Below are 22,699 nucleotides of genomic sequence, written 5' to 3' on the forward strand. Positions count from 1 at the left end.
TCCAACGCGGTGATTAAATTTGCCGATGACACCACAGTGATAGGCCGAATCACCAAGAGCGACGAAACGGCCTACAGGAGAGATGTTGACAACCTGGCAAAGTGGTGCCAGGAGAACAACCTCTCCCTCAATGTGGAAAAAACAAAGAGCTGGTCATAGACTACAGGAGAGGGGGAGAGAAGCTGGTCATAGACTACAGGAGAGGGGGAGAGAAGCTGGTCATAGACTACAGGAGAGGGGGAGAGAAGCTGGACCCCATCACCATCGACGGGGGTGCAGTGGAGAGAGTCAGCAGCTTTAAGTTTCTCTGTGTCCACATCACCGACAAACTCACCTGGGACGTCCACACTAATCATGTGGTAAAGAAGGCCCAACAATGCCTCTACCACCTCAGGAGGCTTTTTAGAACTGTATATAGTCATCTTCATTTTAGTCATCTTATTTTATTCTATGCTAAAATTATTGTATTTTTATTATTGGAAGCTGCTATAGTCGAGGGACCACAATAAATAGATGTTCACTCTTCTTGCTGTAAAGTACTGAAATAAGTGACAATAAAGGAATCTGAAATCTGAATCTATATCTGTACATATCCCATAGTGTCTTTATACCTGTATCACTGTACATATTAATACTACAACTCTGTACATACATCTGATTAGCACTATTACTCAGTAGTACTCATTTATATATGTTATATACACAGTTTAACCACCTGTACATTGTATATTACTATTGCACATTACTGTTACATTTGCACTCTGGTTGGATAATAAACACTGTTAGGACTGTCTGACTATTTTATTTCATCTTACCTCATTTTATATTTATTTAATTGTATCTTACTACTACTACTACTACTACTACTACTACTTATTGTTACCATTCTTGTATTCATTGTTGTTTCTTAATTGTACACTGTTGAGTCTCAAAACACAAACATTTAATGACCTGCAATGCCCGCTGTATTGTTGTGTATTTGACAAATAAAGAACTTGAACTTGAACTTCTACTGATGTGGTAATTACTCATGTCCTTATGCAACTGTTTACGTGGAGTTTTCCAACCAGGTCACATGGTGTTGTGGTGCCAGCTGCCTTAACCCTTTCACTACCACACTACAGAAGGTTAACGTTTCACTACCACACTACAGAAGGTTAACTTTTCACTACCACACTACAGATGGTTAACCCTTTCACTACCACACTACAGAAGGTTAACTCTTCACTACCACACTACAGAATGTTAACCCTTTCACCACCACACTACAGAAGGTTAACCCTTTCACTACCACACTACAGAAGGTTACCCTTTCACTACCACACTACAGAAGGTTAACCCTTTCACTACCACACTACAGAAGGTTAACCTTTCACTACCACACTACAGAAGGTTAACCCTTTCACTACCACACTACAATAGGTTAACCCTTTCACTACCACACTACAGAAGGTTAACCTTTCACTACCACACTACAGAAGGTTAACCCTTTCACTACCACACTACAATAGGTTAACCCTTTCACTACCACACTACAGAAGGTTAACCCTTCACTACCACACTACAGAAGGTTAACTCTTCACTACCACACTACAGAAGGTTAACCCTTTCACTACCACACCACAGAAGATTAACCCTTTCACTACCACACTACAGAAGGTTAACCTTTCACTACCACACTACAGAAGGTTAACCCTTTCACTACCACACTACACAAGGTTAACCCTTTCACTACTACACTACAGAATGTTAACTTTTCACTACTACACTACATACGGTTAACCCTTTCACTACCACACTACAGACGGTTAACCCTTTCACCACCACACTACAGAAGGTTAACCTTTCACTACCACACTACAGAAGGTTAACCCTTTCACTACCACACTACAAAGGGTTAACCCTTTCACTACCACACTACAGGTTAACCATTTCACTACCACACTACAGAAGGTTCTGTATCGTTAGTGGCTTAGCTTGGCATCGCTACTGCACTATCTCGCGTACGTGCACGCGTACTGAATAAACCACAAATGTACCTCTAATACCAGTATTAGTCTGACCACACCCCTCATCAGCTTACCTTCATAAGCAGGTGTGTGGTCACCTGCTCTCCTCCTTCTCGCTTTCACCACAAGGAAGAGGTGCCTCGGTAGATCCCCACACTTGACACCATGATGGAAGAAATTGGATTAGGAACAGCTTGGGAAACAAGGATACGTTGACATCATATCTTTATTTTCTCTCTCACTATTTTCGAGAAAATACGGCGATATTGTCTTCGTACTGGAGTGTCTAGAAGATGATGATCATTCTAAAAACCCTCCACCGGTTTTCGTATTGGGAGCACGCCGCTGCATGCTTCTCAACTGCAGTTCCTTGCTGTGTTTGTTGGGGTGAAACCTGTCAGGCCACAGCTGAACTGTCGGACATGCCGCTGTTGTGAGGAGCGGTGCGTTCCAGGTTGGGTGAGTAGTGTTTGCTGGCGGGCTCCACTTGTCTGTTAGTGCTATGGGGGCTACTTGACAAAGTTTATGGAAACCGGCCCCAGGCTGGGGTCCTTTGTTTAGCCGCCTAGGCGACAGAAGGCCTTGGTCTGGCGACCATTATAGTTTTAACTAGTGGGCCGCGACCATTGACACTGGTGATCCCTGTGTGTTCTGGACGAGTGGATTCTCTCTGTCACCGTGTTAAGACCCCATCTTTCATATCCAAATGAGAGTATTCCTTCACGAGGGGATATGTGCATGTAATGTGCGATAGCGGCAGATTCATGTTCAAAGTCAGCTATACAGGCCAGTTGGTACTGTGCTGATTCCGCCGGACGTGGTAATGTCACCGTTGTGAAGCGGTGTTGACGTCTTGTTTTCTCTTTTCTCTTAAAAAGTGAGGAGGGGTTCAGAACGGCGGCCTGTCTGGGTGAGTGTTATGTCATTGTTTACATGTTCATGGCTTACGGTTAGCCGGTCAGTGGCCTGGCGCGGGGTAGCTTAGCTTCTCGCGCGCCGCCGGGAGCTCGCTTCTGATCGCGTGCGTCGTTAGATCGGCGTCTCGCGAGCGGAAGCAATAGCACCCGAACGGTTGGAGCAGCCGTTAGCTTGATGCTATTCTGTTGAACGTGCTTTGATTTTAACATGTTTTACACTCTTGACCACGACGTCATCCTTGACAGGGGATGTTCGTCGACCCTGCCTGAGCCTAGACGGGGATTGCGTCAACAAAGAGGACTGTAGCGACTGGTGGAGCGGCGACGCTGCCCGGGTCGAACAACACAGGACGGCTGTGTTCTACGGTGTCTTGTGACTGCACTTCGCTGATCTGCGTTCCGGGTAGGTACGGGGTTGGCCAGACCTCATAACACGTCTTCTGGTTTTACTTTGCTAAATGTATTGTGAATAACGGTGTTTTTTCCCAAAACGTGTGTTGTTGCAATGCATTTGGGATACGTTGCGAGTTGTGTGTGAGCTGTTTTTGTCACTGGCAGTTAGCTTCTCCGTGCAGATCGTGATGTATTGATCTGGTTGTTGTGTGAGAAACATCATGGTGTTTATGTGTACCGTGTACTCACTACTAAGGCAACTGACCTATGAAGCTATGCTTGGTGACAAGTGAGTAAAAGAATGTTCTTTCTCAGACTGTAATGACAATGAACAGTGAGTTCACACATTAACAGGTTTTCCTGTTTTAACTGGCCGTATTGAGGGTAAAATAGGAGGATTGTGTTTTTCCCCCCCGGTTCCCTGGGGACTTTATCACCTCCTATCAGACATGTTGTGCATTAATTGTGTCTTTTGTGTGGTAGGGATACGATGTGACTCTTAGCTTGATTGCTGAGGTTGTGCTAAATCTGCTGGAGAAACTTATTTCCTAAAGGGAAATTGGTTTGGTTGCTGTCATGTGTGCTTAGCAAGGCCTGTGGTCGATACTAATCAAGAATGATGTATTCTCTCATTGTGAAAAAAACGGCGTTCCTCTGTTGAGTGTTTTTGCCATTTTTTGTAGGTGATGATGGGTTGTGTGTGTCATGTGACCTACAACTGGGTTGTACTGGCCACAGAAGCACATGTGTATGTTGGACCGGGGTTCTTAGAGCCTTCTCTATTCTGTGTTTTTCCTTAGTAAAAATCAGATAGCAGGTTAGCTCATGCGCTGTGTGGAGCTGTGAAACGCTTCATAGAGCTGACTATGACTGTGTCATATTCTCTTTTTGTCGTTACGTCGTATCATGGGTGTGGGGTCGTAAAGGGGTGAACTGGTAACCTTTCCTCTCCCCATTGTTCTGTCGGTCAGGGGTACACCCCCTGTCCTTCAAGGTTCCCGTCACGTGGCGGTTCGGCACGTTACGGGGGGGGGGGGGGGGGGGGGGGAGGGAGTTCCTGGTCCCACGGCCTGGTATATTGGGCGTGTGCACCGCAGGAATTCCCCCGCCATGGAGTACGTCACCGTGCGCGTCTCTGTTGGTAGGACTTCCGTGTGCTGTTCAGGTCCATGTGATGGATCTGTTTTCAGGGGGGGTGGTCAGGGCTCCTCCTCACCAAGCGCCTACTCAGGCCTTCTGTGAGTTCGGACTCCTTCTTCCATGTGAGGAAGCCTCCATCAGAGTACAGAGCCTTCCTCCTCAGATTGTCAAAGTGAGTGGACCCTCTAGAAGGGTCCTTTTCTATTGTATGTATATTCGATTCAATTCGTTTATTGAGTGTGTATGGGTTCGGTGCCTCTTCCCCGGAGGCCCTAAAACCAGTTTTTTACATGGCTCAAGGTGCAATATATTCTTTTCAATCTGTACAGCTCGCGTGGGAAGTCTCTCTGGGGATCCCCGTCTCTTTCCTATGGGAGGGTGGTGGGATGTAAAAATGTGAACATTTTTTACCCCGGCTGTGTAGACTGGGATACATACTGTTGATGCTTCCTTCTTTCTATTCCAGAAGTGTTGGAGTTAGGGAGTGTCACACCCCTCTTGTCGTTCCCCTGGGCGCCTTGGGGATTCAATGACAGGTCTAAATAGCCTGTTCATTGATGGGGGTGTGTCCCGACGCACGTATAGTGCTAGCTCGCTGTAAACAGGCGATTGACTGGCACGCCTTGGTTGCTTGTGGTTGAAACAGCGTTTTTATGAAGCAACTGAGATGGGGGTTTTTCCTCTTCCGGCGACCACATCCCATGACCTGGGTGGGTTGTCGACGGATTCTCGTTCATGTCTGGGGGTTGATGACGGGATGGATCTGAACATATGTAGTGGGGTCTCACGCCCTTGGGGTGGGCCACCAGGCGCGGTTCGTCCAAACGTCTGGGTGGCGCCTTCTTTTCATGTTAAGATCAACACGCATATCTGCCCTTCTCCTGGAGTAGGCATGTCGGCGTGGTTAGGGCACGGGACTGGTTCTGGTCATGCTGGTCCAGATCAGTTGAACCCGTTGTCCGCCGGGGATGCAGATCTGCTGTTCTGGTACCCTGAGGGACTTGGGCTTTTTTCAGGGGGAAAAATGCCAGGTCGGTCTGGGTGTCACAGGGTTAAGCGCTATGGAGACCCTGGTTGGGTATGTTTTTACTCAGCACTGTCGTCATGGCTTACAGCCATGCCCTTCTGTACGCGCTCGATCTCGTCGGATCTCGGCCGCTACACAGGTTGGTCCTGGTTAGTACTTGGTTGGGAGACCGCCGGGGAATACCGGGTACGGTGTGCTTAGGGGCTGGTTCTCCATTATTTTTCGCTCCTCTCTCACGCATGGCGAAGAGGGGCCTGTGGGGGTGGTTTTTTGACCTCCTCTGGTGACCCTGTGCTTCCCGTACCGCCAGGCCCGGTCCGAAGTGATGTTTGCGACCCGTAGGCCTGGGTTAACCCTTTTTGGAAACTGAAACACTTGTACTGCGGTATAGCCGGTGTATACCCGCAGGTGTGTTTTGGAGTTTTTTCTTGAGGGGTTATAGGAACAACCACCGCATTGGGTAACACCGAGGTGGTTGATTCCCTGGTGTGTTGGAGCAGTGTCAACTCCCGGGTTCACCGTTTGAGGGTGCCCCTGCACGTTCATGACGTCTGCCAATCGTGTCAGCCTTCTCTGCCTCGACCCCTCTGGGTGGGGGTTGTTAAATGGAGGCTTGGTCATGCAACACCGCCAGCTTACGCTCCTTCCGCCGGGGCGGCTGTGTTCAGCTGTCCCCTCTGGCGCCTGTCTCGTCCGCAGTCTCCAGGCTAGGGTTAACAGCCTGTTGCCTGGTTTTTCCCCGGTGCGCTCACGAACAATCTCTGGGTTAATCCCAAGGAAGTACATGTCCTCTCAAGTTCATGCTCCCCAGATATGGAACATCTCCAGATCCTGTGTCGCCCGTATCACCTACCCCGTGAGTTTACCGCGGTCATTTTATCCGTCGTGTATATTCATCCACAGGCAAATACCGGCAAAGCGCTGGGGGAATTACACGACCACATCAACAAACAGCAGATCAAGCACCCGGAAGCCGCGACGATAGTGACTGGTGATTTCAACCAGGCAAACCTGAAAAAAGTGATGCCGACTTTTTTCCAGCACATCGCCTGCTCCACAAGAGGGGGAAACACACTCGACCACTGCTACACCCCGTTCAGAGCTGCCTACAAGGCTGTAGCGGCTCCGCCACTGATGGGCTCTGTAAACGCGAGCGATCACGACTCCATCTTTTTAATCCCAGCATACAAACAGCGATCACGCGAAGCCGTCGTGTCACGTGAGACAAAAAAGTGGGCTGACGAATCAGAGGCCGAGCTCCGTGACGCGTTCAAGGATACAGACTGGGACATGTTTGAAGAAAGCGCCAGTGACGTCAGCGAGTATGCTGATACCGTTGTAAGCTACATAACAACAGTGGCAGACGGCATTGTCCCCACAAAGACGGCGCGGGTTTTCCCAAACCAGAAACCTTGGGTGGACAGCACTATAAGAACAGCCCTAAACTCACGCACCACGGCTTATAACCTGGGCAGAGAGTCAGGAAATATGGAAGAATACAAGGCTTCAGTCTACACTCTGCGCAAGGCTGTTAAACTTGCTAAGAGGACATATGCTGAGAAACTGGAGACACAAATGGCACAAAACGACACAAGAGGCTTGTGGAGGGGACTGAAGACAATAACTGACTACAAAGTCAGCGCCCCCGCAATGGGGAGCGACGACGCCTCTCTAGCGGACAAACTCAACTCCTTCTACGCTCGGTTCGGTGTAGACAGTGTCGCCGCTAGCCCTCTGGCTAGTGGCGTCACTGGCGCACCGGCTGTTGTGGAGGGGGGGGGGCAACCGCGGGGGGGCGGGGGCGCTCTCTCGTTGTCGGAACACAGTGTGAGAAGAGCATTTATGCAGGTGAACACCAGGAAGGCTGCAGGCCCAGATGGTATAACAGGACGCATACTTAAGTCCTGTGCAAACCAGCTTGCCCCGGTGTTCACCGCCATATTTAATCAATCCCTGGCGGAGTCAGTAGTCCCTGCCTGCTTCAAGATGTCTACCATCATCCCTGTACCGAAGAAACCCTCCCCAACATGTCCAAATGATTACAGACCGGTGGCACTCACCTCTGTGGTCATGAAATGTTTCGAGAGGCTGGTCAAGGACCACATTTGTGCCTCTCTCCCCAGCGATATGGACCCTATGCAATTTGCATACAGGACAAACAGGTCCACTGATGACGCTGTCTCCCAGGTACTGCACAGCACTCTCTCCCACCTTGACCGTCAGAAGGGGGGCTATGTGAGACTGTTGTTCATTGACTACAGCTCAGCGTTCAACACCATAGTCCCCACCAGACTGGTGGACAAGCTGATCGAGCTAGGCCTGAGCTCCGCCCTGAGCGCCTGGGTACTGGACTTTCTGAGTGAAAGACCCCAGGCGGTCAGGGTGGGGGGTCAGACCTCCAACACCATCACCCTGAGCATCGGGTCCCCCCAGGGCTGTGTTCTAAGCCCCCTGCTGTACTCACTCTACACACACGACTGTGTGGCCAAGTTCAGCTCCAACTCCATTGTGAAGTTCGCCGACGACACGGTGGTGGTGGGGCTGATCTCGGACAACGACGAGAAGGCCTACCGGGAGGAGGTTGAGGTACTGGAACGTTGGTGCCAGGACAACAGCCTGCTCCTGAACATTGGTAAAACCAAGGAGCTGATCGTGGATTATAGGAGAGGACAGCGGGAGACACACACACCACTGAGGATTAACGGGGCTACCGTGGACAGGGTGAGCAGCTTCAAGTACCTGGGGGTCCACATCTCAGAGGACCTGACATGGTCAACACACATAGGCACAGTAGTAAAGAAAGCGAAGCAGCGCCTCTACCACCTGAGACAGTTAAGGAAGTTCAGAGTATCGGGGAAGATACTTCAGTCCTTCTACTCAGGAGCTGTAGAGAGCATCTTGACCGGAAACATCACTGCCTGGTATGGGAACAGCACGGCACAGGACAAGAAGGCCCTACAGAGTGTGGTGCGCTCAGCCGAGCGTACCACGGGTATTGCGCTACCTCCCCTGCAGGCTCTATACAACAAGAGGTGCAAATCCAGAGCCTGCAGGATAATGAAAGACCCCCACCACCCCAATAACAGCCTGTTCCAGCTGCTGAGGTCAGGCAGACGCCTGCGAATTCTAGAGACTAAGACGGAGAGGCTTAGGCTAAGCTTCTTCCCCCAGGCCATCAGAGCCTTGAACAATGAACATCGAGAGACACAGAAACTGAACTATCCACACACAAGTACATACACGACACGCACGCTGAGCACGCTCACACACTAGCAGCCACTTTAACACTCATGCCGCACACACGCACACTTATGGCCAGAGGAAAGGCCACTTAAAATAGTATAACATCAGGAACAGTGTATTGCACTACTAAAGCTAACTAGCATGTCCTATATGCTCTGTAAATACTAATGTACAGATACCGAGATGGCACACCATGTACCTGTTTATTGCACTGTTTTATTGGATTCTATTAATATGTTGTACCACTGTATTTTATTGGATTCTATTATATGTGTACCACTGTATTGCACATCGTCGCGGGCAAGACCAGCCGCATTTCATTGTATACCTGTATGCCGTGACAATTAAAACTCTTGAATCTTGAATCTTGAATCTTGCCTGCTTCCGTTGGTTAACCTTTTTTGTGTGCTTACGGCCATGCTGACTGCCTATTCTGCAGGGTCAGTGTGCCAGGCGGTGTACTATTGGGGGGACGGGGCCCGCTCGGCTTACGGCCATACCGACCTGAACACGCCCGATCTCGTCCGATCTCGGAAGCTGGGCAGGTTCTGGCCTGGTTGGTTCCGCCTGGGAATACCAGGTGCAGTAGCTGAGGGGCCTTTGTCCGAATACGCTGGCGATGTGGGGGGCGGGGCACTACGTGCCCACCTGGTGGGGTCTTGATGCTGGCATCATGGACTTCTCCGGGCCCCCATTCTAGGGAGTCCAGTCCTTTTGGTGGGTCTGGGTCTTCCTTCGTGCTCCGCTGCTACGGCCTTGCCACGGGGTTGGGTTTGCCCTTGACCCCGTGATTCTGGGGGCAGTAACGAGGTTGTTCCTCCGTTCGTTCCCGGGTGGCATGCGGGTTGTGCGTGTGTGTAGTCGTGGGGTCAAGCCACGGTCTGCTCACCCTGTGCGTTGAGTTGCTTGAGTGCCTCTTCGCACGGTCGGGTCCGTCGCCCTCCCGTGACGTCCCTAATAGGGGGGCTACCCTCCATTAGGGGGGGTCGGGGGGGCTCGGCCCTCCCTGTTCTGATGGTTTTGGGGGGCTGTCAGCGGGGTGTATTTGTCAGCCAAGTGGCTCCGCTTGGCCTCCCTTGTGCAGTAGCGATGCCAAGCTAAGCCACTAACGATACAGAACGTTAGGTTATGACTATAACCAAGTTCTGTTAGTTAGGGGCGATGCTTGGCATCGGACGGCCGCTGCAGCCCTTGTCCTCACCTTGTGGTGAAAGCTTGGGAAGGAGGAGAGCAGGTGACCACACACCTGCTTATGAAGGTAAGCTGATGAGGGGTGTGGTCAGACTAATACTGGTATTAGAGGTACATTTGTGGTTTATTCAGTACGCGTGCACGTACGCGAGATAGTGCAGTAGCGATGCCAAGCATCGCCCCTAACTAACAGAACTTGGTTATAGTCATAACCTAACGTTAACTCTTTGACTACCACACTACAGAAGGTTAATCCTTTCACTACCACACTACAGAAGGCTAACCTTTCACTACCACACTACAGAAGGTTAACCCTTTAGTTTAGTTAAACCTTTAATTTGTAGTGAAAGGGTTAAGACTCACACTTAAAGTACCTAAAGTTTGTACTGAACCTGTCAGCTTTTATCTTTGAGTCTGAGAAAAGCGCTATATAAATGTAATGAATTATTATTATTATTCTGTGCTCCTGACACGTGGAACATCATACAACAAACTCTAATACTTGATACTTGAAATCCTTGATCACAAACCATTCCACCATAATCTGTAATTGCTTTAATTAATTGTACACATTTTTATTATGATTGCATTTATTGTATATCGTATTCTTTATTGTACGTATCATGTATTTATTGTGTTTGTAGGCTCGACGTCAATGATGTTTCCAGTTGAAATGAAGATTGAATGAATGAAAGTCTCTAGTAGATGAGGAAAAGCTAGTGGGTCAGAAACGTGACAGAAACAACAAGATAAAAATCATTGTCCATTCCATTTTTAATTTTTTTTCCATTAAAGGGATCCTTCACAGAAAGGGTTAACTCGTGGCACGCGGTACTAAACACGACATGGTCACATCACAAGGTCACATGACAAGGTCACATGACAACCCACATCACACAGAGGGGTCATGTCATGTGACCATCATGTGAGGAAATGAAAGACAGGATAAATAAAAGAGTTGAAAGACATGAAACTGAATGGATCAAAGGAACAGAACCAGGAAGAAGAGAGACAGTTCTGTACAACTCTCCTCTTCCATCCCTCCACTCCAGTTCTGTAACACTTGATAACATCTGTAACTAACTGATTGTGGAGCAGTATATATATTTGGTCATGCTGAGTTATAATTGTTGTTGTTGTGGATATGGATCATGTATTTTCACAGTTTATTAGTGGTCGTTGGCTCTTCTGTTTCCTATCTTGATTGTCATTTGCTGGAGTGTTTTTTCTTTTTTTTTTCTTTTTTTTTGCCTGATTTTTCTATTTTTCTCCCCATCCCAATTTAATCGTTATGCCAATTCCCCCCCTCCCCTACCTGGTTGTTGTGCGCATGTTCCTCCTACTGGTCGGTACAAGGGAACCCTGAAGTCCACCACATGCTTCCTCCGACACATGTGGAGACAGCCAGAGCTCTTTTTTTTCACCTGGCAGCGAGGACTCTCATTAGGGAAGCGTAACGCGTGGGAGGTCACGCTGCCTCCACCATTTCCTGCATTTCGCTGAGCAGGCGCCCAGACCTGACCTGTAGGCGTCGCTGTCCACAACGCCAGATTACCACCCACGACTTCCCTCCCCCTAACTCAGCCAAACGAGTTAGTATGACGACCGGCCCAAGCCGCAGGGCAATGCTGACTCTTGCATTGGTGACGAGCGCAATCTCCGCTAAGCCACCCGACCGCTTTCGCTGGAGTGTTTTGCATTTGATTGGTTGAACAGCAGCTCTTCCTGCAGGTTGAGGAGCTGGGGCTGCGTTCACACAGCAGGTGAAAACGGCACAGATTTTCTCTTCTGATTTCTCACTTTCATATGTAGTCCTGAATCAGAAACAGGCCTGAGCTTTTGCAATGTGACCTCAGTCTGAACAGTCATGTGACCTCAGTCTGAACAGTCATGTAACCTCAGTCTGAACAGTCATGTGACTTTCATTTGAAACTTGAACTTTATGCAACTTTTTTTTCATCCAGACTTTTAACTTTTCGTCAGACTGAAACAGGGTTATTGGTGTCAGATGTTTGGCTGAAACAGGGTTATTGGTATCAGAGATTTTCATACTAAAACCTGCTACCAAGACTAAATGTTTATCATGTCAGACATCGAAGCAAAGGGACCTGCTTTTCTGAATGTTCGGCACATTAAAGCTGATAAACGTCGGTCTTCAATGGAGCAAAATGGATTATATCTCAAGATAAAATGAATACCAAACTACAGGGGGTTTGATAGGTCAATTATTTCATGAAGTCCTCTTTGCTTGGAGTTTGAGGGAGGATGTAGTCAACCCCCCCCCCCCCTCCCCTCAATAACATTGATATTATTTTCACATTATCATCATACACAGATGTATGTACAAAATTATGCAGATAGTCTCAAATGTCGCTGACAGGAGTTAAAACTTGGGACTTATAGTAAAAGTGATTGTCATGAGCTTAAAATCCTCACAGTACCCCACAGCCTTAAAGCTTCTGCCCAGGAAACAAGCTAGCTACCAGCAGTACTCCACAGTCTTATACAGCTTCTGCCCAGGGAACAAGCTAGCTACCAGCAGTACTCCACAGTCTTATACAGCTTCTGCCCAGGGAACAAGCTATAGCTACCAGCAGTACTCCACAGTCTTATACAGCTTCTGCCCAGGGAACAAGCTAGCTACCAGCAGTACTCCACAGCCTTATACAGCTTCTGCCCAGGGAACAAACCCTACAGAAGGTTAACCCTTTAGTTTAGTTAAACCTTTAATTTGTAGTGAAAGGGTTAAGACTCACACTTAAAGTACCTAAAGTTTGTACTGAACCTGTCAGCTTTTATCTTTGAGTCTGAGAAAAGCGCTATATAAATGTAATGAATTATTATTATTATTCTGTGCTCCTGACACGTGGAACATCATACAACAAACTCTAATACTTGATACTTGAAATCCTTGATCACAAACCATTCCACCATAATCTGTAATTGCTTTAATTAATTGTACAAATTTTTATTATGATTGCATTTATTGTATATCGTATTCTTTATTGTACGTATCATGTATTTATTGTGTTTGTAGGCTCGACGTCAATGATGTTTCCAGTTGAAATGAAGATTGAATGAATGAAAGTCTCTAGTAGATGAGGAAAAGCTAGTGGGTCAGAAACGTGACAGAAACAACAAGATAAAAATCATTGTCCATTCCATTTTTAATTTTTTTCTCCATTAAAGGGATCCTTCACAGAAAGGGTTAACTCGTGGCACGCGGTACTAAACACGACATGGTCACATCACAAGGTCACATGACAAGGTCACATGACAACCCACATCACACAGAGGGGTCATGTCATGTGACCATCATGTGAGGAAATGAAAGACAGGATAAATAAAAGAGTTGAAAGACATGAAACTGAATGGATCAGAGGAACAGAACCAGGAAGAAGAGAGACAGTTCTGTACAACTCTCCTCTTCCATCCCTCCACTCCAGTTCTGTAACACTTGATAACATCTGTAACTAACTGATTGTGGAGCAGTATATATATTTGGTCATGCTGAGTTATAATTGTTGTTGTTGTTGTGGATATGGATCATGTATTTTCACAGTTTATTAGTGGTCGTTGGCTCTTCTGTTTCCTATCTTGATTGTCATTCGCTGGAGTGTTTTTTTTTTTATTTTATTTTTTTTTCCTCCGCCTGATTTTTCTATTTTTCTCCCCATCCCAATTTAGTCGTTATGCCAATTCCCCCCTCCCCTACCTGGTTGTTGTGCGCATGTTCCTCCTACTGGTCGGTACAAGGGAACCCTGAAGTCCACCACATGCTTCCTCCGACACATGTGGAGACAGCCAGTGGCTCTTTTTTTTCACCTGGCAGTGAGGACTCTCATTGGTGAAGCGTAACGCGTGGGAGGTCACGCTGCCTTCACCATTTCCTGCCTTTCGCTGAGCAGGCGCCCAGACCTGACCTGTAGGCGTCGCTGTCCACAACGCCAGATTACCACCCACGACTTCCCTCCCCCTAACTCAGCCAAACGAGTTAGTATGACGACCGGCCCAAGCCGCAGGGCAATGCTGACTCTTGCATTGGTGACGAGCGCAATCTCCGCTAAGCCACCCGACCGCTTTCGCTGGAGTGTTTTGCATTTGATTGGTTGAACAGCAGCTCTTCCTGGTTGAGGAGCTGGGGCTGCGTTCACACAGCAGGTGAAAACGGCACAGATTTTCTCTTCTGATTTCTCACTTTCATATGTAGTCCTGAATCAGAAACAGGCCTGAGCTTTTGCAATGTGACCTCAGTCTGAACAGTCATGTGACCTCAGTCTGAACAGTCATGTAACCTCAGTCTGAACAGTCATGTGACTTTCATTTGAAACTTGAACTTTATGCAACTTTTTTTTCATCCAGACTTTTAACTTTTCGTCAGACTGAAACAGGGTTATTGCTGTCAGATGTTTGGCTGAAACAGGGTTATTGGTATCAGAGATTTTCATACTAAAACCTGCTACCAAGACTAAATGTTTATCATGTCAGACATCGAAGCAAAGGGACCTGCTTTTCTGAATGTTCGGCACATTAAAGCTGATAAACGTCGGTCTTCAATGGAGCAAAATGGATTATATCTCAAGATAAAATGAATACCAAACTACAGGGGGTTTGATAGGTCAATTATTTCATGAAGTCCTCTTTGCTTGGAGTTTGAGGGAGGATGTAGTCAACCCCCCCCCCCCCCTCCCCTCAATAACATTGATATTATTTTCACATTATCATCATACACAGATGTATGTACAAAATTATGCAGATAGTCTCAAATGTCGCTGACAGGAGTTAAAACTTGGGACTTATAGTAAAAGTGATTGTCATGAGCTTAAAATCCTCACAGTACCCCACAGCCTTAAAGCTTCTGCCCAGGAAACAAGCTAGCTACCAGCAGTACTCCACAGTCTTATACAGCTTCTGCCCAGGGAACAAGCTAGCTACCAGCAGTACTCCACAGTCTTATACAGCTTCTGCCCAGGGAACAAGCTATAGCTACCAGCAGTACTCCACAGTCTTATACAGCTTCTGCCCAGGGAACAAGCTAGCTACCAGCAGTACTCCACAGTCTTATACAGCTTCTGCCCAGGGAACAAGCTAGCTACCAGCAGTACTCCACAGCCTTATACAGCTTCTGCCCAGGGAACAAGCTAGCTACCAGCAGTACTCCACAGTCTTATACAGCTTCTGCCCAGGGAACAAGCTAGCTACCAGCAGTACTCCACAGTCTTATACAGCTTCTGCCCAGGGAACAAGCTAGCTACCAGCAGTACTCCACAGTCTTATACAGCTTCTGCCCAGGGAACAAGTGAGACGTCTAATTGTGATCCCAAACATAAAGCAGTTTCCTGTCTGGCCTACAGATTAAAGCACAAAGTAACTTTTATAGCTAAGAAGAACTATGTTTAAAACCCGTATTTTGAGGTTCCAGGCCGCGGACCGGCAGACATCAGGCCTCCCCTCCCCCACGTCTGGTTCTGAGTGGCACCAGAACTCTTTGGTGTGGCTTTTTCAAATGTATTTCTGTTTTGGGATCATTCTAACTGAAAGCGACAACAACTATTCTACGTTTACCACAAAAGAAAACACACCAGGTAATAAATACCAGCGAGAAGACTGTAAAGTGCGACCAAAAAACTGCTCTTGTCTGTAAACCTGTCAATAATGCATATCGCTTCAAGGCCCCGTATGCAGATTTAAAACCTGTGTACACCCTCAGTCCTGTTCAGTCCAGAGAAAATAAGAATTGATCAGAATAATGCTAATTCTATCGCTCTTTTATTGGAAAAACGCGAGGAAATGACAGATTTAACACTGCCATTGGAAAGATGAGCTTTTCCCCTATCCATAGATGTATGACTTGGCCATAATAAGGTCATTTATAGTTCATAATTCAATTTTGAATGTATAATTCAAATGGATTATAATTCAGTACTGTATCTACAAATCCTTCTGTTTAATCATCTTCCCTTTATTAATTTGCTTAGATTTCTTGTACACTTGATCTCAAGAATGTGCTGAATGAGCTCAGTGAGAGAAATCTGCCACAATGTTAGCATGGGGTTATTCAAAGAAAAGGATGCAAAGAAAAGTCATGATTTATATTCTCCTCTGTTTCATCACAATTTACTCAAGCATAGTAACAGACACAATGTTCATGACACTGTGAATACATTCCCTGAGATCCATAGATGTTCCTAGATACCAAGAACATGCTAATTGACCTTGTAAAAGTGGAGCAATCTTCCATTTACTTGGGCATGTACTTTCAGGCGGATTTTCAGAAAATAGGGCTAGAGTTTAAACAGGTTAAAACCCGTCTGGCCCCCATTTTGTTTTATTGACACTTTTTATTCATTACACCCTGGTTCTTCAGTCCTCTGTTCCAATGCTGGTTACTGGAGGCTGGTCTCACTGTAATCTGGACCAGTACCGATTTACTGTAATCTGACTCAGTGTAATCTGGACCAGTACTGACTCAGTGTAATCTTGACTCAGTGTAATCTGGACCAGTACTGACTCAGTGTAATCTGGACCAGTACTGACTCAGTGTAATCTGGACCAGTATTGACTCAGTGTAATCTGACTCACTGTAATCTGACTCACTGTAATCTGGACCAGTACCGATTTACTGTAATCTGACTCAGTGTAATCTGGACCAGTACTGACTCAGTGTAATCTTGACTCAGTGTAATCTGGACCAGTACTGACTCAGTGTAATCTGGACCGGTACTGACTCAGTGTAATCTGGACCAGTATTGACTCAGTGTAATCTGACTCAGTGTAATCTGACTCACTGTAATCTGGACCAGTACCGATTTACTGTAATATGACTCAGTGTAATCTGGACCAGTACTGACTCAGTGTAATCTTGACTCAGTGTAATCTGGACCAGTACTGACTCAGTGTAATCTGGACCAGTACTGACTCAGTGTAATCTGGACCAGTATTGACTCAGTGTAATCTGACTCACTGTAATCTGACTCACTGTAATCTGGACCAGTACCGACTCAGTGTAATCTGGACCAGTACTGACTCAGTGTAATATGACTCACTGTAATCTGACTCACTGTAATCTGGACCAGTACTGACTCAGTGTAATCTGGACCAGTACTGACTCAGTGTAATCTGGACCAGTACTGACTCAGTGTAATCTGGACCAGTACTGACTCAGTGTAATCTGGACCAGTACTGACTCAGTGTAATCTGGACCAGTACTGTCTCAGTGTAATCTGGACCAGTACTGACTCACTGTAATCTGACTCAGTGTAATCTGGACCAGTACTGTCTCAGTGTAATCTGGACCAGTACCGACTCACTGTAATCTGACTCAGTGTAATCTGGACCAGTACTGACTCAGTGTAATCTGGACCAGTACTGACCCAGAGTCTGACTCATACTCTGCTGCTCTGCGCCAGGAACCTGCAGCGGTACAGACAGCCCGGGAGATATGAGCCCTGAGAGAGAGAGGGGGGGGAGAGAGAGGGAGGGGGGAGAGAGGGGGGGAAGAGAGAGAGGGGGGGGGAGAGAGGGAGGGGGAGAGAGAGAGAGAGGGGGGGAAGAGAGAGAGAGAGAGAGAGAGAGAGAGAGAGAGAGAGAGAGAGAGAGAGAGAGAGAGAGAGAGGGGAGAGGGGGGGAGAGAGGGAGATAGAGAGAGGGGGGGGGAGAGAGGGAGGGAGAGAGAGAGAGAGAAGGGGGAGAGAGAGGGGGGAGAGAGAGACAGAGAGAGAGATAGAGAGAGAGATAGAAAGACATTAAGATGCGTCAATATAATGTAAACACAATTTACCATCTTTAGATAATAAAGACCTCTAGGATCAAGAAAAGAGGGCGGGTTAGGGTTGAAAAGAGGGCGGGTTAGGTTGAAAAGAGGGCGGGTTAGGGTTGAAAAGAGGGTGGGGTTAGAGTGGAAAAGAGGGCGGGGTTAGGGTTGAAAAGAGGGCGGGTTAGGGTTTAAAAGAGGGCAGGGTTAGAGTGGAAAAGAGGGCGGGTTAGGGTTGAAAAGAGGGCAGGTTAGGGTTGAAAAAAGGGTGGGGTTAGGGTTGAAAAGAGGGCGGGTTTGGGTTGAAAAGAGGGTGGGGTTAGAGTGGAAAAGAGGGCAGGGTTAGGGTTGAAAAGAGGGCGGGTTAGGGTTGAAAAGAGGGTGGGGTTAGGGTTGAAAAGAGGGCGGGTTAGGGTTGAAAAGAGGGTGGGGTTAGAGTGTAAAAGAGGGCGGGGTTAGAGTGGACAAGAGGGCAGGGTTAGAGGGGGAAAGAGGGCGGGGTTAGGGTTGAAAAGAGGGCATGTTAGGGTTGAAAAGAGGGCAGGTTAGGGTTGAAAAGAGGGTGGGGTTAGAGTGGAAAAGAGGGCGGGTTAGGGTTGAAAAGAGGGCGGGGTTAGGGTTGAGACTCACCGGTGTTGGCGCTGATGGAGGACGGAGTCTGCAGATGAGAGGAGTAGGAGGAGGGAGACGGAGGCAGCATGCAGGAGTAGGAAGAGGAGGACTGAGGAGGGATGGACTGGATGACAGAGAGTATAGAGAGAGGGGGAGAGAGGGGGAGGGAGAAAGGGGGGGAAGAGAGGGAGAGAAGAGAAGGGAGAGAGAAAGGGGGGATAGAGGGGGGGAGGGAAAGAGGGGGGGAGAGAGGGAGAGAGAAAGGGGGGGGACAGAGAGAGAGAAAGAGGGGGGGGGAGAGAGAGGGGGAGGGGGAGAGAAGAGAAGGGAGAGAGAGAGGGGGGAGAGAAAGAGGGGGAGAGAAGAGATGGGAGAGAGGGGAGAGAAGAAAAGGGAGAGAGAGGGTGGAGAGAACAGAGAGAGGGAGATAATAGAATGGAGAGAGAGAGAGGGAGAGAGAGAGAGAGAAAGAGAGAGAGAGAGAGGGGGGAGCAGAGAGAGAGGGAGAGAAGAGAAGGGAGAGAGAAGGGGGAGAGAACAGAGATATGGAGAGAAGAGAAGGGAGAAAGAGAGGGGGAGCAGAGAGAGAGGGAGAGAAGAGAAGGGAGAGAGAGTTTGATTAATTGAAAACTTTATTAATTGGTACAATACAGTATGGCTCAATACAAACAACTGTTAACCCATTCGGGGCCACTGGGATGAGTCTAATAAATCTCTAGAGGACCAGCAAATGTAAACAGACGTGGGGCTGTTTGTAGAGCTAAATCTATACTTTATAGCAGGGGTAGGCAACCTTAGGCACGCGTGCCTGCATAGGCACGCGGGGGCATTTGCATAGGCACAGGGGGCAGCAGTAAAAAAAACAAAACAAAAAAAAACATTTTTTTTTTTTTTTTTTTTTTTTGCTCTGAAATATTATAGTGAAATATTTTGCACTGTTTTCGCATTTATCTTGTTGAAATCCTCCCACAGGTTCTTTTTACTACCACATATTTAATTGAGACCCTTTATTTGTTTATTATTCAATTTAGCTGGAAATACATTGCTACATCATTCAGTAACATTTGCAGAGCCTTATAACAAAAACATTATTACGGTCACCATTGTGACCAGTGTGATTAATCAACAATTTTTATTATTTATTTTTCTATTTCATTGAACATTGCACATGTTAAAAGCCATTTTTTTTTACTCAAAATGTGAGTATTACCAAGTCAACTTGTGTTCTTAAAACAATGACAATAAACATAGTTTTATTAGGTTGAAATAATGTGGTTGTGTACTTATTTTTCTGTTAACTTATTATGGATTGAAAACTGAAAACCTTAATGCACAGTAACTGAACTCAATATTTTTAAGTTCTGGTAACTTATTATTACTATTCTTTTTTTACAGTGTAGTCTTGCGATCAATCAAAACTTATTTACACGATATACATCACATTCACCCTCCATTCATATCCTGGTGTTCTCCTGGTGTTCTCCATTAGGCCTGTAGGTGGAGCTATGACAGCACACGTACAGTACACACACCGATGGTGTGTGATGTGTCCAAAAATGAATGGGCAAATGTGAGTGAAATGGTCGCACTGTATGCAGCTGTTTGTCTGCATTGCATTCCCCCCCCCAACTCAGATTTAGGGTTGATACAACCATCATAATAATATTGTTAATAATAACAATAACAATAATGATGTAATAATGTAAAAATTATCATTAAAAATACCTGATTATCAGAAGAAAAAAATTACGATTCATTGAATATTGTTGAGGCACACTAGTTACAACTATATTTCAAACAGGCACTCCATGTCAAAAAGGTTGCTGACCCCTGCTTTATAGTATTGCTATCTGTCCATTCTCATTGTCAATTAAGTCCATAAACCGTCCCTTCAAAATGGCTTAAAGAAAAAAAAAATCATCAATACGTTCTCATTTTATAGCGCTGTGAATATAAGCGTTATACTGCATTTGGTCTAGTATATTTCCTGGAAGGCTAGATAAAGGACTAATAGCTAATAACGTTATATCCAATGGCATTTCCGTTATACAGATGCTACAGTTAAAACTCAAACTGCATATGATCGGCAGGATCCTCAAGCATGTATGCATGAAAGGGGGGGGCGGGGGACATTGTTTCTTATTATTGATTACCAATAACCGTGTTCGTCTAAGTAGCCACATAGGCCAATCGCCTGGATGGCTATCAAAACAATGCCCGGGTTGTACTTTACGTGAAAAAGATCTTACCATGAGCCGGTTGGATCCCCCCGAGCATTTCCCCGTTATCGATCGCCATCTGGTAGATCGATATGTCCATTGGCTGATGATAAATCCCCTTATTGCATAGTGAAATCCGCAATCCAAAACGTATCCCGTGCAACAGACAATAGCTATCGCTTCAGATGAGTAGAAAACTACATTAGAGATCCAAAAGAAAAAAAGACAACTTCTGCCACAGGGAACACTCTATTATCGCGATAGCGCCCCTACGAGGATCTGGCCGGTATTGCACTTTGGCGAATTCAAAGAGTAGGGTACATCTGCAGTGCAGCTCGGCGACCTTGAATAGGTTATTAAAATGGAATAAAAGCCAAAACAACTTGCCACGGATATGTCCGTGCTTCTGTCCACAACGGGTGGAATCGAAACATGTATATATCCGTTGTTCGTCCCCATTGTGTTAACACATTCCCCGCTGGAAACGGCTTAAGACGGGTTTCAAGTTCATGCGAATTCTGCCAGATCACGGCGTACGACGTTATTCTGATCATATTTCATATTTTCGCGATGGTATTTATATTTCACTCACGGAGGATTGTCTGATGCTGCGGGACTCAGAAGCAACTTACAAGTTCTGTACGACAAGACAGCAAGAAGGGTACAACTCTATCAGCTGAGTAACAATGTTTATCAAAGTGTTGCATGTTACAGTGTAGGTTAGTTTATTAGGACAAGTGCATGACAGTAAGGTTAGTCAGGGTTAGATTTTTTTTATATATTTTTTTTATTATTATTATCATTTCAGATAATGGTTGAAGAAGTGAGATTTTTTTTATATATTTTTTTTATTATTATTATCATTTCAGATAATGGTTGAAGAAGTGAGTCTTTAGTCGACGGCGAAAGATTGGACGGGATTCGGCTGTCCTAACTGGGGTGGGTAGTTCATTCCACCATTGTGGGGCAAGGACTGAGAATAGGCGGCTTCTCTTTGATGACCCTCCAGGAGCTTGGATAAGAGTAGGTCTGAGGCGGCCAGAAGATGCAGAGCGTAGGGGTCTTGAGGGTGTGTAGTTAGAGACCATTGACCGGAGGTAGGCGGGAGCTTCAATACTGCCACCTGGTGGCTGATCGGCGAGTTGCCAAACCGGATATCCCCTTTGTTGCTCGGTCTGTCCCCTAATTCCGTCCGGCCACTCGTTTATCGTCGCGGGACTCAAGACACACACCGTGGATATGGATCGTTGCCATAACTCAATAATCCACATGATTTGGGCATATATTAGTATTATACAAACCATTAAAAAACCAAAAAAAATTGCAGCCTCCCGTAAGTGCTCTTTGAAAAAAAAACTAAAAAAATTGCAGCCTCCCGTAAGTGCTCTTTGAGAGCGGTTTTGAAGGAGGGTAGGGATTCACATTTTTTTATGGCTGTTGTTAGGGCGTTCCACATTATTGTGGCATAATTGCGAAACATGTTTAGTCCCTTGTTTGAGCCAAATCTGGGTTGAACATGATTTGTGGAGCTCCCTCTGGTGTTGTGGTCGTGGAATTCACTGACCTTTAGGAAGTATTTCGACATGTACACGGGTATCTTAGTGGTGTAGTGTATCTTGTAGGCCCATTGCAAGTTGCTGTACTCTCGTCTACTCTAAGCCATCCTAGGTTGTCAAAATGGGCAGGGGTGAGGTGGGTTCTAGGAGTAAGGTCAAGCAGTAGTCTGAACAGTTTGTTTTGTGATGTTTGTAATCTTGTTTTTAGGGCCTTTGAGGTGCTTTGGTACCATGAGGTGGTAAATGGTAAATGGCTGCATTTATATAGCGCTTTTATCCAAAGCGCTTTACAATTTGTTCCTCACATTTTACCCGTTCACTCACACATTCACACACCGACGGCGGAGGCAACCATGCAAGGTGCCAACCTGCACGTTGGGAGTAATTAGGGGTTAATTGTCTAGCACAACGGGTGGAATCGAAACACGGATAAATACGTTGTTCATCCCCATTGTGTTAAGGACACTTCGACACACTGCCCGGGAGGAGCGGGAATCGAACCTCCGGATTCCCAGACGACTGCTCTACCTCCTGAGCCACTGTCGCCCAGTGCAAGCATAGGTGCAAGCATAGTCGTAGAACCCTTGAATGAGTGCTCCTGTTAGAGTCTTCAGGGTATTCTTGTTTACCAGAGAGGAG

At 46.5% G+C, this 22,699-nt stretch overlaps 1 protein-coding gene across 1 annotated transcript in view; it reads right to left on the minus strand.

Annotated features, from left to right (window-relative positions):
- Positions 1–17,267: 17,267 nt before the first annotated feature.
- LOC311235483 (paired box protein Pax-6-like) overlaps positions 17,268–22,699 on the minus strand; it is a gene marked incomplete at both ends in the record, with an annotated part of 35,810 nt that continues 30,378 nt past the window's right edge. Inside the window, 2 exons of the mRNA XM_084322946.1 lie at positions 17,268–17,368; positions 18,304–18,409. Of these exons, the coding sequence (XP_084179072.1) occupies positions 17,268–17,368; positions 18,304–18,409 (207 nt within the window). The remainder of the gene's footprint in view (positions 17,369–18,303; positions 18,410–22,699) is intronic.

The sequence above is a fragment of the Notolepis coatsorum genome, assembly GCF_963971535.1.
Source record: "Notolepis coatsorum genome assembly, chromosome: 10".
In the NCBI taxonomy this organism is placed as follows: Eukaryota; Metazoa; Chordata; class Actinopteri; order Aulopiformes; family Paralepididae; genus Notolepis; species Notolepis coatsorum.